General features: G+C 44.0%; 1 protein-coding gene across 2 annotated transcripts in view; it reads right to left on the reverse strand.

The window, feature by feature from the left end:
- Positions 1–13189, reverse strand: part of LOC124803897 (disco-interacting protein 2 homolog C) — a 605756-nt gene extending 592567 nt beyond the window's left edge. For both annotated transcript variants that reach the window (XM_047264711.1, XM_047264710.1), the window contains exon 1: positions 11307–13189. In XM_047264711.1, the coding sequence (XP_047120667.1) occupies positions 11307–12996 (1690 nt within the window). In that variant the 5' untranslated portion in view covers positions 12997–13189. The remainder of the gene's footprint in view (positions 1–11306) is intronic.
- Positions 13190–13759: the final 570 nt, after the last annotated feature.

The following is a 13759-nucleotide window of genomic DNA, read 5'->3' on the forward strand; positions in this document are numbered from 1 at the left end:
AGAGTCGTGCACCAGTTCAGAGTGTAGAAATTGATAGAGTATAATATCCAATGGACGTTGTAGGAGTTAACAAACACTTTTTTTTACATTCATCGTACAAATAAACGGTTTTAAGTACGTAGTATGCTAGGATTGGCGTAATGTAAAACACAGTTTTCTCCCATCACATTCACCAGGATAATTTCCGTTTCGATTCTGATTAATGCTCTCCTCGGCGCATAGAACGATATTAATGTGTTTTCCTCTCCTTGTGGCTCTACGTGTATTCATTACAATTTTTCGCTCTGTTGCACTTTACAGCGCCCAGTGAGCAATTCTATAATATTTCGGATGTGTGGTCCTCCGCAGCTCCCATATACTTGATAAATGGTATTTTTTTAAGAACGTCACCCGAGAAGAGGACGTCTGAAGCAGTTTTACTACATGGAAATGAAATGTGGTCCATGGGAGCGAAAGAACCTGCAACCATCTGAAATGTTGTGACACAGAACAACGCCAATAATAAAGTAAACTCAGTAATATGAAATTATTAAGTGCTTTAAATTTAAGGCTTGGATACACCTTTAAACTACGAGACTGGTTACTTATTATTCGACCTTTGTTAGGGACTACTCTATCATCAGGAATCTGAGAGGGAATATTACAAAATAAATTTAATCGTTATAACCACGGACGTCACGTCAGACAATAAAACGGAATAGCTAAATTAAAACACGCCTTACTCTGGCACCAGCCACATCCAAAATAGGTACTTGAGATCGTTATTACAAAGCCCAGGAAACAGATGAACGTCAACAAGGTTCCTTCAACAAGAAACCGGTCGACTTCTGTTTCCTCTGAATTTCTTGAGGTGCATCATTTCTCCGTGCACTGGGAGATACGCCCAACCGAAGTCCTTCCTACAAATAGCATACAACTGTATTCAGAATGAGGACTTTCCACCACTACACGGAAATTTCAGCAGTCGAGACACTCGGGCTATGAAGGCACACGGCTGCCGCTCACGGACAGTAACGAGTAGAAAAGCTACAGGGGGGGGGGGGGGGGGGGGGCAGGAAGCGAGCGGTTTCGCGGATACGGGCGCGCGCAGCAAGGCTGACGCTGGATGGACGCGCGTGGTCGGCCATCCTCGACTCGATCTCAATGTTCAGCCAGGCGGGTTTCTACAGGCTCCCGATTGTGTCGTACTCTGGAGATTGGCGCAGACCAAGGAGGTGTTCTCGCAGTCGCCACTGTTTGAGCAAACAACGTACACCAAGAAGAGGCTAAAACACTTTATTCCGTCACCCTCATAACGCTTCCCCAAAAATTAACGCATATGTTCAGTTTTCCCTTCTGTCAACTAGTCTAGAAAATGCTCCCATCTTCTCACATTTACGCTTTTTGCTCTTTTCATTTTTCAATCAGTCGTGTCACTTTCTTCTTCCCCCTACCCCCCATCATCTTCATTAATCGTGTTTTATCACCTTCTTCTATCTCTCACTCATCCCCCTTTTCTCTGATGTCCTTTGTTGTTAGGCCTCATAATTTAAAACTGTAATTTGTCTCTCTTGTTGCATTCATGAACGAATGTAAACTTTTTTTGTATTTTCGTGCTACCGAATTACTAAATGCTTTATAATGTTGCGAATTAGCTGTAACTTCTAACATACTTATCGTAATGAACGTAAGGCGAAATATGTAGAATTTTATGGTTAGATATAACACAGAGTCTGATGGCCTTACTTCTGCTAAGTTACACAAATAAATAAATTAAAACAAATAACAAAATGTTTAAAGGCATATATCTGATATCTCAGATAATTTTTACGTCCAAAATGAAAGATAACACTCAAGAAAAACCTATGTACAATTCTCTAATACCATCGGTTCGTTTCCTTCTACTGCAGTTGAACTTCAGTAAAGACTAGCCCGTTGACAAGCGTGGGAGAAGAAACACAAAACAATTATACAGAGTCAGAGTTCTGAAGCAAATAAAGTGACGATAAAAGATAACGCTGATTCATTACTATTACACCTTTACTATGGAGATCCAAGCCGGAATATAAATAAAACTCTGCTTGTCTGCCACGTGCTTTTCGAATTTTATGAAGCATCATCTATGGCCTGTAACATATTTTAATGTATATAAGACGTGTGATTCCAGAATGAGATTTTCACTCTGCAGCGGAGTGTGCGCTGATATGAAACTTCCTGGCAGATTAAAATTGTGTGCCCGACCAAGACTCGGACTCGGGACCTTTGCCTTTCGCGGGCAACTGTTCTACCATCTGAGCTACCGAAGCACGACTCACGCCCGGTCCTCACAGCTTCACTTCTGCCAGTATCTCGTCTCCTACCTTCCAAGCTTTACAGAAGCTCGCAGCGAACCGAAAATGAGCAGTCGGTTAGCAATTACAGAAGATAAATTAGCATATGGTTTGAGAAACAAAGTCCTATTCAAAGGTAAATTCTCTACGTGCTTCAAATCAAGTTTGTAATCAGTGTGTACTATCACTGTGTTCTTTAATGCACAACCAAGCAAAAAATAGAACAGCTCAAAGTAACACGACACGAATACTGAGAAGCGGCATAATGATGAATAGACGAGTAAAAGGAAACCCAGGTGTTAACGACGTCATTTTCAATTATATAAAATCGAAAAGACGATAACCAGATAAAGTCACAACAAACGGACTAAAGAAATTCCTTCTAAGAATCCTTATGATCAGAAACTACCTCAACAACGAACTAATCCAAGACATGGAAACACCGTCAGGATAAAGGCTCAACAAATATTGATCTGTAAAACCAAAAGAACGTATCAAGTTTGGAAGTACTCCACTAAGCACGAAGTTTGCTCCTGAAAAGTTGCAATTAAACGGCGCAACGACTTTAAATCATGCTATTCCTCTTGTTCCGTGGCATGATATTCATTCACGTACCGACAGCCGTTCTGTTATTTTATCCCCATTATCGATATTATTGGCGAAATTTGAAACAAATATTTATGAATAGTTCAAGAATTGTGTTTCTATTAAAATAGCTACTTAAGAACAAATGAATATATTTTTAAGATTCTGTGTTGAACAAAACAACGTTTTGTTTTTGTGTGTTTTTTTTTCAAGTTATAACATATTTATTGTACACACACACACACACACACACACACACACACACACACACACACACACACACAGTGTGATTTACTACAGAAAACATACTTCAAGAAGAATAACACCAAATTATTTTGTTAATAACAAAAGGATAGCATGCAAAAGATGGAAAAATAAGAGCTTAAATTGAGAATCCAGAAATATGAGAAGCGGTAAAGACACGGGGGAATTAACAAAAATCCTTGGATAAATGAATGCTCATCACATGCTACAAATTATAGTCGTTCTGAGAGTAAACTGAGAACACTGCCGGAGGTTTGGTGTCCCAGTTCTTCACTAGAGGCAGAGGCAATGAATTTTCTGTTCAGCGTGCTTCCATACCCAGACTGTTTCGGCGTACAAGACTGATCCACAGTCTACTGTCCATCACCGAAGAGTCATTACCCAACCACTGACGGTTCGGTTGGAGGAACAATGCTGTCATCAAAAAGCTTGTTACCAAAGATCTAAAACTGTGTCAATGGAGAACTTAAGCGTGGAATTTGCAGAGAAATCTGTTTGTTTTGGTCTTGTCCCGTCGTGAACATGCCTGTTCTAATTAGCTTCTTAGATGACGTAGGCGAGCTTTTCCTACAGCGTTATTCTGGTCATCTGGACGAAATACTTATAACGCTTTTCCTACGTGGCAAATGAATTGAAGCAGAACTTGTTGGAGCACGTATGTATGTATCGTCCACACAGACTGATTATTTCCAGCAGCGTTTATGTCCGCCGAGGAGTTCCCCGTCGGAGCTCGCGGTGCCGGTCTGCTGTGAGCAGTGGTGACCAGAAGCTGTTAACCTTGTGTGCGAGCTGCCTCTACACGGCGCCACACTACACGCATACGAGGGAGTCCCATTATCATTGTATCTTTCGCAACTGGCAACAAGACTGCGTATGCACTGTACAAGGACGGGTTATCTTGTGCAATCTGACGAGGCGCTGCGGAAAGAAGGCCATGTGAAAACCACTGATACACAGAACTGCCATTAATGACGTGTACGGGAAGTAGGGGGGACGGAGGAGGGGGAGGAGAGAGGGGAGGGTGCTACAAACACACAACCCGCCACGCACTGTCCAAGCGATGGAATTACATTAGCGCATTACATAGTACTTTCCCAACTAAATAGTCCTTACATAAAGTTACTTATTCCACGTTACCCAATGTAGGTTGGGCGACTGGTGGAAAGATAGGGACTGCTACACCTTTTCCGGCACAGTCTACATCGACATCTGTACTCTGAACACGTCTGTGAAGTGCATGGCAGAGGGCTTTTGCCCTTCGCACAAACGTTTTCTTCCCATACCATTCGCGCAAGGAGCACGAGCGTAATGTCTGTTTAAACGACTCTTTCCGCGCTGTCATTAGTTTATTAGTCTTCGCGGTCCGTACGAGAGCAATATACAGGGAGCTGGAGTATACAGCGTGGCCCAGGAGGAATGGCCAGTATTCAGGAATGTGACAAGAACGATCATTCGAAGCAAAAAAGTCTAGTACACGTGGACACTAAAATGCATACCTTACGACCTATGAGCACTACCACTTCTTCGATAATGGGAAACACATGTCTTCGACTGAAGAAACGCTCATAACTGTTTGAAGTATACATTTTAGGGTCCATGTTTGCTAGACTGACTTGCTTCTAATGATCGTTCCTGTCATATCCCTGAATATTGCCATTCCTCCTGGGATGCCCTGTATTTCTGGGTTCTTCACTTAGCATTGTTTTTGAAGCTCCGAATGTAGGGTTTCCCGGGATTATTTGCGCACATATTCATATGTCTGCCAATCCAGGTTTTCATCATTTCCGTGACAAATATGTAACCATTCGTGCTGACCTAGGTATACGTTCAATATCCCCTGTTAATCCTATGTGATTCAGATCCGTCACACTCGAGCGATATTCTAAAGTAGGTTGCACGATTGTTTCTTTAAGAAACATCCTTTCTAAACTTATTACATTTTCCCAGTATCCTAACAGCAGACCGAAGTGAACCATCCGATTTACTTACTGCTCAGTAACTGCGATCCTTCTATTTCATGCTCCTCTCCCTAATTGTAACAAGTAGGGTTTTGTATGTGTTTACTGATTCCAATTATAACTGACTGATATTTAGGCACAAGATACAACAGAACTGCGTGTGATGTCATCAAAATTAATGAATTCAGGAAACCGTACAAAACTCGGTGCGCTGCTAGCATTTTAATGTTCGGTAAGCGACCTGTGCCAGGTGCATTAAAATTCAGTAAATTCTGTAACACTGCCATGGTCGCGCAGAAAGCAACATCACTGATAACAAAACCCAAACCACAACACGGAATTATTTTCAAACAATTCAGAATTGTTAAAGAATGGAAGTATCAATAAATAATCTTCTACATGCCATCTTGCTGGAAGATATTGGGGGACGACACCTAATATAGACTTGTTGCGGAGAGTAATGCACTATTTATTCTCCTTATGATGATACTCACTTCACACAGCTGTTTTAAATTTTTTTAATAATTGCCGGCCGGGGTGCCGAGCGGTTCTAGGCGCTACAGTCTGGAACCGCGCGACCGCTACGGTCGCAGGTTCGATTCCTGCCTAGGGCATGGATGTGTGTGTGATGTCCTTAGGTTAGTTAGGTTTAAGTAGTTCTAAGTTATAGTGGACTGATGACCTCAGCAGTTAAGTCCGATAGTGCTCAGAGCCATTTTCTTTATTTATTACAGTCGATTTAGACGCTCTTATGGCTCTATCAACTGACAAACCTGGTGACCATCATCATACTATACAATCACGACATATTTCATAGTCAGAGATCGTTGATACGTATGTCTTCATATTACGACACTTGATAACCAGCTACGATTAAAAAAAAAATTACACTTTTCAGTTGCAGAGTACATCGATGGTCACCACGCCTGCTGACGACAAACCTTGAAAGCTCTGAAATTGGTCTCTCTTAATAAACAACATTAAATACAACTGTGTGATGCTGACATCATAATAAAGGGAATATGCATTCATTATTCTCCACAATACTTAAGTAAGTAAGGCTATTTTTTCTGGGACAATCGTGGAAGGAGACTTTACTTCCACAATTTACAGGTGAAATCCTCAAAAGAGATACATATATCCAGTTTTGTTTAGTCACCCAGAAATCTGTATACGTTTTATCCTCTAAGTCACCGACATGCAATGACTTACAGAGATTTATATTTTAGGTGTCTCTTCTCCATTTCTGGAGGCTTCCTCTACTTGACAAACATTAAGCCATGTTATTACGTTACTTAAATTTTAAAACTCTGAGAAGCTTGTAACCGTTTCAAGGAGTATTTTTTGCTTATTTACACTGTCTTTGATTTCCATGTGGTAAATAACTTCTTAGTACTTGTCTTTAACACTGGACGACACCCTGACAGGAACAACTTTCAATTTATTAAACAAAATTTTTCCATCTCCCTTTTAGTTTGCTTTTGATCTGTCTAAGCTCAAGTGTGTTCCTCGTTGCAGAGGATCTTGTTTTAGAACTTTCTATCTATCTCTTCTTCTATCTTCTCAGCGATCACAGGCCCTGTAGACCACGCGCTGCATCAACGATCTGCTTCCATCTTCTTCTGTCTCTCACTGTCTCTCTCCACCCTGCGGAAATTCCTAATGCTGCGATGACCTTCTCTATCATCTTTACACCTTGTACGAGGTCGGCCAATGGTCTTTTTGCCCGGAGAGTTCCTCAAATGCTTTCTTGGTGATCCTGTTGTTTTCCATTCTGGCCACAAGTCCAGTCCACTGTAGTCTCCTACTTTTTAATTTCTGAATGATAGTGGGTTGCTTCATTGACATAAATTTCATTGTTCTTTCGAATTCTCCATGCACCATTCTCCAACACAGGTACCCAGATTGTTCTCATTACCTTTCTTTCGAAAACATTCAGTTTTTCTTTTTCATTCTTTGTAAGCGTCCAGCTTTCTGAGCCGTATAGTACTATGGGGCAGATAATAGTGTTGTATATCTTCATCTTTGTGGTGATTGACAAAGCTTTACTTTTGAGTGGGTTGCTTAGTGAGTAGAGACGTCTTGACCCTGAGGCTATTCCTTTTTAGAACTTTCTATTAACCTAAATTCTTAATGTTGTTGTTTCGTGTGGCTTGGTCTTATGTAATGGTCTTCGTATTACAGACACGTAATGAAGCTGAGAAAGAACGGATCAAATGGCGTTAATAATTCCTCAGATCCAAACCTCTACGAATGGATTCGTCAGATTTTCACCCATCGTACCTGATCGTTTAAAGCACGTGCAGACTGTATGTGGAAGTATGAACGGCCGACACAAAATGATGAAGCCGCCCTTCAGTTTACTGCTGAAGGAGTGATACTGCGGAAAAGCAGCCTGCATGTGTCAAATGGGACACACGAGAAGTCTGGGTAGATACCTTGTACGAGGTCGTGCTGCAAGTAATGCCTCTGATTTTTAAATACTGTTACGGCACCTTAAATAAAACAATCTTTATTAACTTTCGACATCTTTGTTCTGCATGTCCACCTATCTATTTTTCAACGTAGTCACCCTAACGACGACAAATTTGTCCCAACGAGAGAATATTTTCTTGAGACTGTACCATCACTGGAGAATGTTTCACTTTGTTGACGGAGCCACAACCTCATCTCTGCTTGCACCGGTTCATCATTATCAAAGTGAAGTTGTCGAAGGTGTTCTTTAACTTTTGTAAACAGATGAAAATCTGATGAGGCTAAGTCGGGACTGTACGGAGGATGATCGACGACAGTGAACCCAAGGCGTCGGATGGTTGCTGATTTCGTAGCGCTCGGTGTGCTCTGATATTGTCATGCCGAAAGAGAGGGTTCTCCATTGGTGAACGAACATTTCGAATTCGAAACTCTTAATTACAGTACGCTGTTACCCACGCTCAGACATACTTACGTTATACATCGCTATGTTAGACGCTACAATTCGGAGCCCTCCAGCGTCAAAGGCTGTGAATATGTAGACATGAAGAATAAAGGTATAGAACGTTAATGATGTTTGTTTTATTTAAAAACGTGGAAGAGTTTTCACATTAAAAAATGAACATGCATTACTTTTCACCGCGTCTTCGTGGACTATCCAGGTTACCTATCACACATATTGAAAATATGTACCGGGCCAGAACTCTAATCCAGCTTACAGCTTGTACCAACACTATTGACGAAATGTAGATAGGAATTAAAGCTCAAATCAGGGGCAAAGTGTTAATTTTCGCTTTTTTCCTCAATTTGATTAAATTAATTTCTGTAGAGTTGTAAAGCACTATCTTTCTCTCAGATGAGTGACATATAACTGAAAATTATTCTGTCTTCGAACTTTGATCTCTTCACTTTTTAATTCAGTTTCTTCAGTGGCTGTCGTGTAGCAACGTCAAAGAGTAACGAGCGGAACTCAACAGCTCCTTCTATTCGCTTTACAAGTAGAACATGAAACTTGCTTCCTCGCTGTCATATGACAGTGATACGGCAATTTTTGCTTAAATTATTGAAAGAAGCTCATGCTCTGTGGCAACTGCATGTAAAGTCGCTGCGCCGCAAGAATACAGGATGAATTTAAAGCTGGGAGAAACCGACGTTTAAGTCCACTTGACTGAGAAATACTGGGCACTGTTCGACAAAATTTCTCGTAAGTCAACAGTAATCAAGACCACGAAATACTAGGTGTACCGGCATGAAATGAGCGTTTTTTTTTGTGAAAATGAAACACTAATTCTGAATTGAAAAGTAAAAACATTTTATTCAAAGTACTGCCCATTGCTTTCTACACATTTTGACCACCTTTCTGGCAATTTGTGGACAGCACGCCAATAGAAATGTTCGTCTTTTGAAGCAGACCAATCAGACACCCAATTTTCGACTTCTTCGTAGGAATCTAAGTGTTCCTCAGCCATTGCGTCTCCCATTGATGAAAACAAATGGTAGTCGGAAGGGTCCAAGTCTGGTGAATACGGCGGGTGGGGTAGCAGCTCCCAGCCAAGTGTTTTGATTGTATCCTGAACCAGTTTTGCTTTGTGCGCAGTTGCATTGTCGTGTAAAAAAAATTACTTTGCCATGTCTTCTGGCCCATTCTGGTCTTTTTCCGATCAATGCATAGTTCAAATTGATCATTTGTTGCCTGTAGCGATTAGTATGACAGTTTCACCGGGTTTTAGCAGCTCATGATACACCACACCTTTCTGGTCCCACCAAACACAGAGCATTGTCTTCTTGCCGAATCGATCTGGTTTTGCAGTCGATGTTGATGGTTGTCCCGGATTAACCCATGATTTTTCCCATTTAGGATTCTTAAAATAAATCCATTTTTCATCGCCAGTAACAATCCAATGCAAAATTGATTTTCTTTCATGTCTTTGAAGCAAAATTTGTCCAATGGTTTTTCGGTTTTCCATCTGTCTTTCATTCAATTCATGTGGCACTCATTTTCCACACTTTTGGATCTTTCCCATAGCTTTCAAACGTTCAGAAATTGTTTGTTGTGCAACATTTAGCATTGCTGCCATTTGCTTCTGACTCAAAGTATCATCTTCATCCAATATTGCTTGCAATTCGGCGTCTTCGAACTTTTTTGGTAGTTTTCTACGTTCTTCATTTCTTACATCAAAATCGTTATTTCTGAACCGTTGAAACCATCTTTTGCATGTTGCTTCTGATAGAGCATCATCACCATATGCCTCGACAAGCATTCGATGCGACTCTGCAGCACTTTTTCAAATGAAAACAAAAAATTAATGCTTTCCCCAAATCATCACTTTCTGGTGCTAAATTCGACATTGTTAACACGATGAAAACAAATGACGTTGTTTGTTCCATGACTTGATGTATACTAAATATCTTTGACAGATGTCATACCAACCAAACAAAAAAATTAAGGCTCGTTCACAACAAATGTTCCCTATCGACACATTTGTATCTTAACGCTCATTTCATACCGGTACACCTGGTATGTATCAGCATACCAGGGACGGTACTTGCCTCTACATCTCTTCTGTGTTGTCGTAGTTTCGTAACAGGGGCAGTAAGAGGCGATCAGTTTTCGGACAGCGCGTAATTGTGGTAATAAGTTTGTATTACGTACTCTCAACAGCGGTAAACATCGAGCTGAGTACGCGTCACCGCGAGGTGAGAGAAGAACATGCGGCCAGCTGCTACGAAGTAGCAGTTTCTTCAGGAATATAGGGTCATGTTCTTTATCAAGTCGAATTAACAGAAAAGTGTTCACTATTGATCCCACTTAATGCCAAGAATGATAGAGAGTGAAATGAAACGCTTGCTCTTGGTTATGAAAACTTGAGAGCACCCACAACGAAACCACAAAAATCCCATCATATTAACCCACCTTCTAACAACAGAAATCCTACCGTATTAGGCTAATAAAACTAATATACTAAAGGTAAAACAAAAGAACCTCTACATAAAAAATACCGCCAGAAAATAAATACGTCATATAGTTATTGTACATCTCTCACCAATAATGTGATTACTTGTGAGATGTAGAAAGGATTATTCTTGGTGGGAGACAGAAAGGTGGACAACCGATATGCCTGTCATTTTCATTACGGGCTTCATTTGTTATATATGGATGTCAACTATTTTTTGTATTATCGGAACAGCGCTGGGTGAATACAATGTCAAATCCACATTCCCTTTTATACCTGTATCTTCAGCCACAGCAAAATCGAGACAAGAAATTTAAATTTCCGTATCTCATTAAAGCAAAGCGGCACAAGGAACCAATAAAATAAAACAGCTACCTGCGTAAATCACGTAACATTTTACAGAACCCATGAAGCGTTTAGTTTCGATGGTTTACACTTTTAGCTGGATGCAGAGGATTTGCACATAACTGATAATGGATACTCCTGTATTTCTACCAGGTACTTACTGCCTTGTTATATTTACAGCTGACTGGGCAGAAATAAACATGTATACGAATTATCACTTACGAAAAAATATGCAATATCTACCATTGAAACCAGTAGTGTGTGTTACTGAAAACCGTGAGACCGACGGATATAGACAGATGTTTTATTTTGTTTCATAAACAGACGTGGCTATTCAATTAAGTGGGCGGCGACAGTCTGGACCGTAAAAATTATCCTGCACCAGATTTTTTTGCTGCATGAGGCAGAAGAAGACTCACCCGTCTTCTTGGTTGCGTGTCCCCGGCGGCTACGCCGAAGAGTCGAGGCCGCACGGTGCACGCCCGGCTTCGCCAAGTACTTGACGTTGGCGTTCCTGCCACGCAGCTGCTGTGACTTCTTCCTCCGCACTGGTCGTCGCCGGGGCACGGGAGACACGCCCAATGGGACATACGTCTCTTCTTCCGATGTTTCTTCTGACTCGCTATTTTCCACTACCGTAACACACTGAATCTGTTTCACACTTGTCACTCGCACGGGGGGCATAGGTGGTTCACCATCGGACTCTGATGCAGCGTCGCCAGTTAGGGTAATGCACGTAGCTGCCACAGGAAGTTCCGGTAAGTAATTCGCGGGTTGTCTTTCTAATTGTTCTGTAGACAAAAGAGAAACAACACTGCGTGAGCGTTCGCCTTTCTTGATCGGTCGTGCACTTATTTCGCCCACATCATGGCTTTTGCTATGTCGTAAAATTGGCCGCGATTTATCCCCTTCTCCCAAGGAACGCGAAGTTTTGTCCCCAGAACTACTGCTCCTCACTGGACCAGGCGCAGGGGATGGCATCTGTGCTGGTTCGTCGCCTAACCGCGCATTGGAGTCTCCATCTGTCGCTGCACGGGTTGGAGGCAGTGGAGGGTACTGCCGTTCTGCACTGTCACACTGTTTATCATGATAGTCTCCCAGAATACTTTCGTACAGTCCGTCATCGTCATCGTCGTCGTCATCCAGTCCACCGAGCGTCAGGGGATAATGAGTGGAGTCATGCGGCGCACAGTAGTCGCGAATTTCCCGCACTTCGTATTTAACTGGTTTGTGGTTGTTACGGCGAGCGCTTCGTCTCTCTGGCGGTACGAAGATCATGGGATCGAGCTTGAGCGCCGCCAGTGAGCGAGGGGGTCGGCTAATAACTACCTGATACATGTCAGATCGCGCTGTATTCGACTGCTGTCCCTTACGGCGCTGTCCTCCACCACCGCCTTTCCTCTTGCGGCTGCTGTTACGTCTCACAGAACAGCTAGCACCACTGGTCCTCTTGAAGTAGCCATCGCGACTCACACTAGGTTTCGGTTTCGCAACAGCAGGCTTCTTCTTGCGGAAGAAGCCTCCGCCACTGGGTGGGGGACTGAACGGTGGCGGAGAAGGTAGTGGAGCGTCACTGAGTCTCGGATTGGAAAATGAGAAACCAGAATCCTTACTAGAAGACACGGCGGGTGAAATGGTGCGTGGTTGGAAACGATGGTGATCCTTTAGCGCCGAGTCGAGGGAATGATGTGCTCTTTTGCCAGCACCACCGTCCAAGGCGCCACCAGACGACGATGTCGGCGACGGACGCGGTAACTCGAGGCTGCGCGGAGCCATTGCGAGGGGCGCGTCCATCCATACCCGTCCGAGGCTGACGCTAAGCGCAGAGTCCGGCCGACTGCTGCCCACACTAGCACTCGCACTAGGTCCCAAATCGTCACCTCGGAAACAGCGCGGTTGCCTCCGCGTGTACACGGGAGAACGCTCGAAACGTAAGATCTCCACCGAGCCAGAATCTTTCGTGAGGCGCGGGGGTGGCGTCGGCGGACGTCGGGAGGCAGCCGTGGATGGCGCCGGTTCTACCGAGATCCGCAACTTTCCGCTGCCTTCAGCCGTTGACGCACCGCCGTCGCGCATACCACGAATCCACTGATTGTAGCCGATCACCATTGAGTCCGGTTCCTCGTCGGCTATCGTCACCAACTTGCTGGTGGTCTCCGCCGCCAGCGAGGCCGGCTCCGGTTGCGCGGCGGATTCCGCACCGCCCCCTACGGCAGACGCCGTGGCGGCGGCGGCCGCCGCCTTGGCAGCTTGTTTGGCCTTCCCTCCTCCGCGTTCCAGGTAATTCCTCTTGATGGAAATGCGCTTGAAGGAATCGCTGCGCTTGAAAGACGACTCGGCGCGGTCCTTCTTGCTCTTGCGGCCGCCACCGACGAGGCGGCGCAAGTTCTCGAACGTGATGGGCTTCATGGCGCATCACCGTCGCCTGGCGGCAGCATTGCGCGCACGGCCTGCTAGCCGTCCACGGAGCGACTGAGGCGCGGTGAAAGCCACAGCTCCAGCCGCGGCCGCGGCCGGCGAGCGAGCGAGCCGAGCGCCGCGCAACGGCGGCCGGCACAAGGTCATTTGCCCACCGGCGCACTCCTGCGGACCCTTCCCAATGACGAGAGATCAAAGCACTCGGGCCTCTCCTCAAAATCTGTCCGTTCGGATACCTAGAGTGCGTGTGCATGTGACGCTGCCAGGCGCCGAAGATAAGGGAGAAGAGGAGGAAGAGGAGGAGGAGGAGGAGGAGGAGGAGGAGGAGGAGGATGATGATGGCAGAGATAAAAAGGCAGGAGCGTGGGGAGGCGGGCGAGTGGAGGCACTAAAAACCGGAACGCTGGTCCACTGTTGCCGCATGGCCGTGCAGGACCGGCCAAACGAGCGAACG

The sequence above is a fragment of the Schistocerca piceifrons genome, chromosome 1, assembly GCF_021461385.2.
Source record: "Schistocerca piceifrons isolate TAMUIC-IGC-003096 chromosome 1, iqSchPice1.1, whole genome shotgun sequence".
NCBI classification, from domain to species: domain Eukaryota; kingdom Metazoa; phylum Arthropoda; class Insecta; order Orthoptera; family Acrididae; genus Schistocerca; species Schistocerca piceifrons.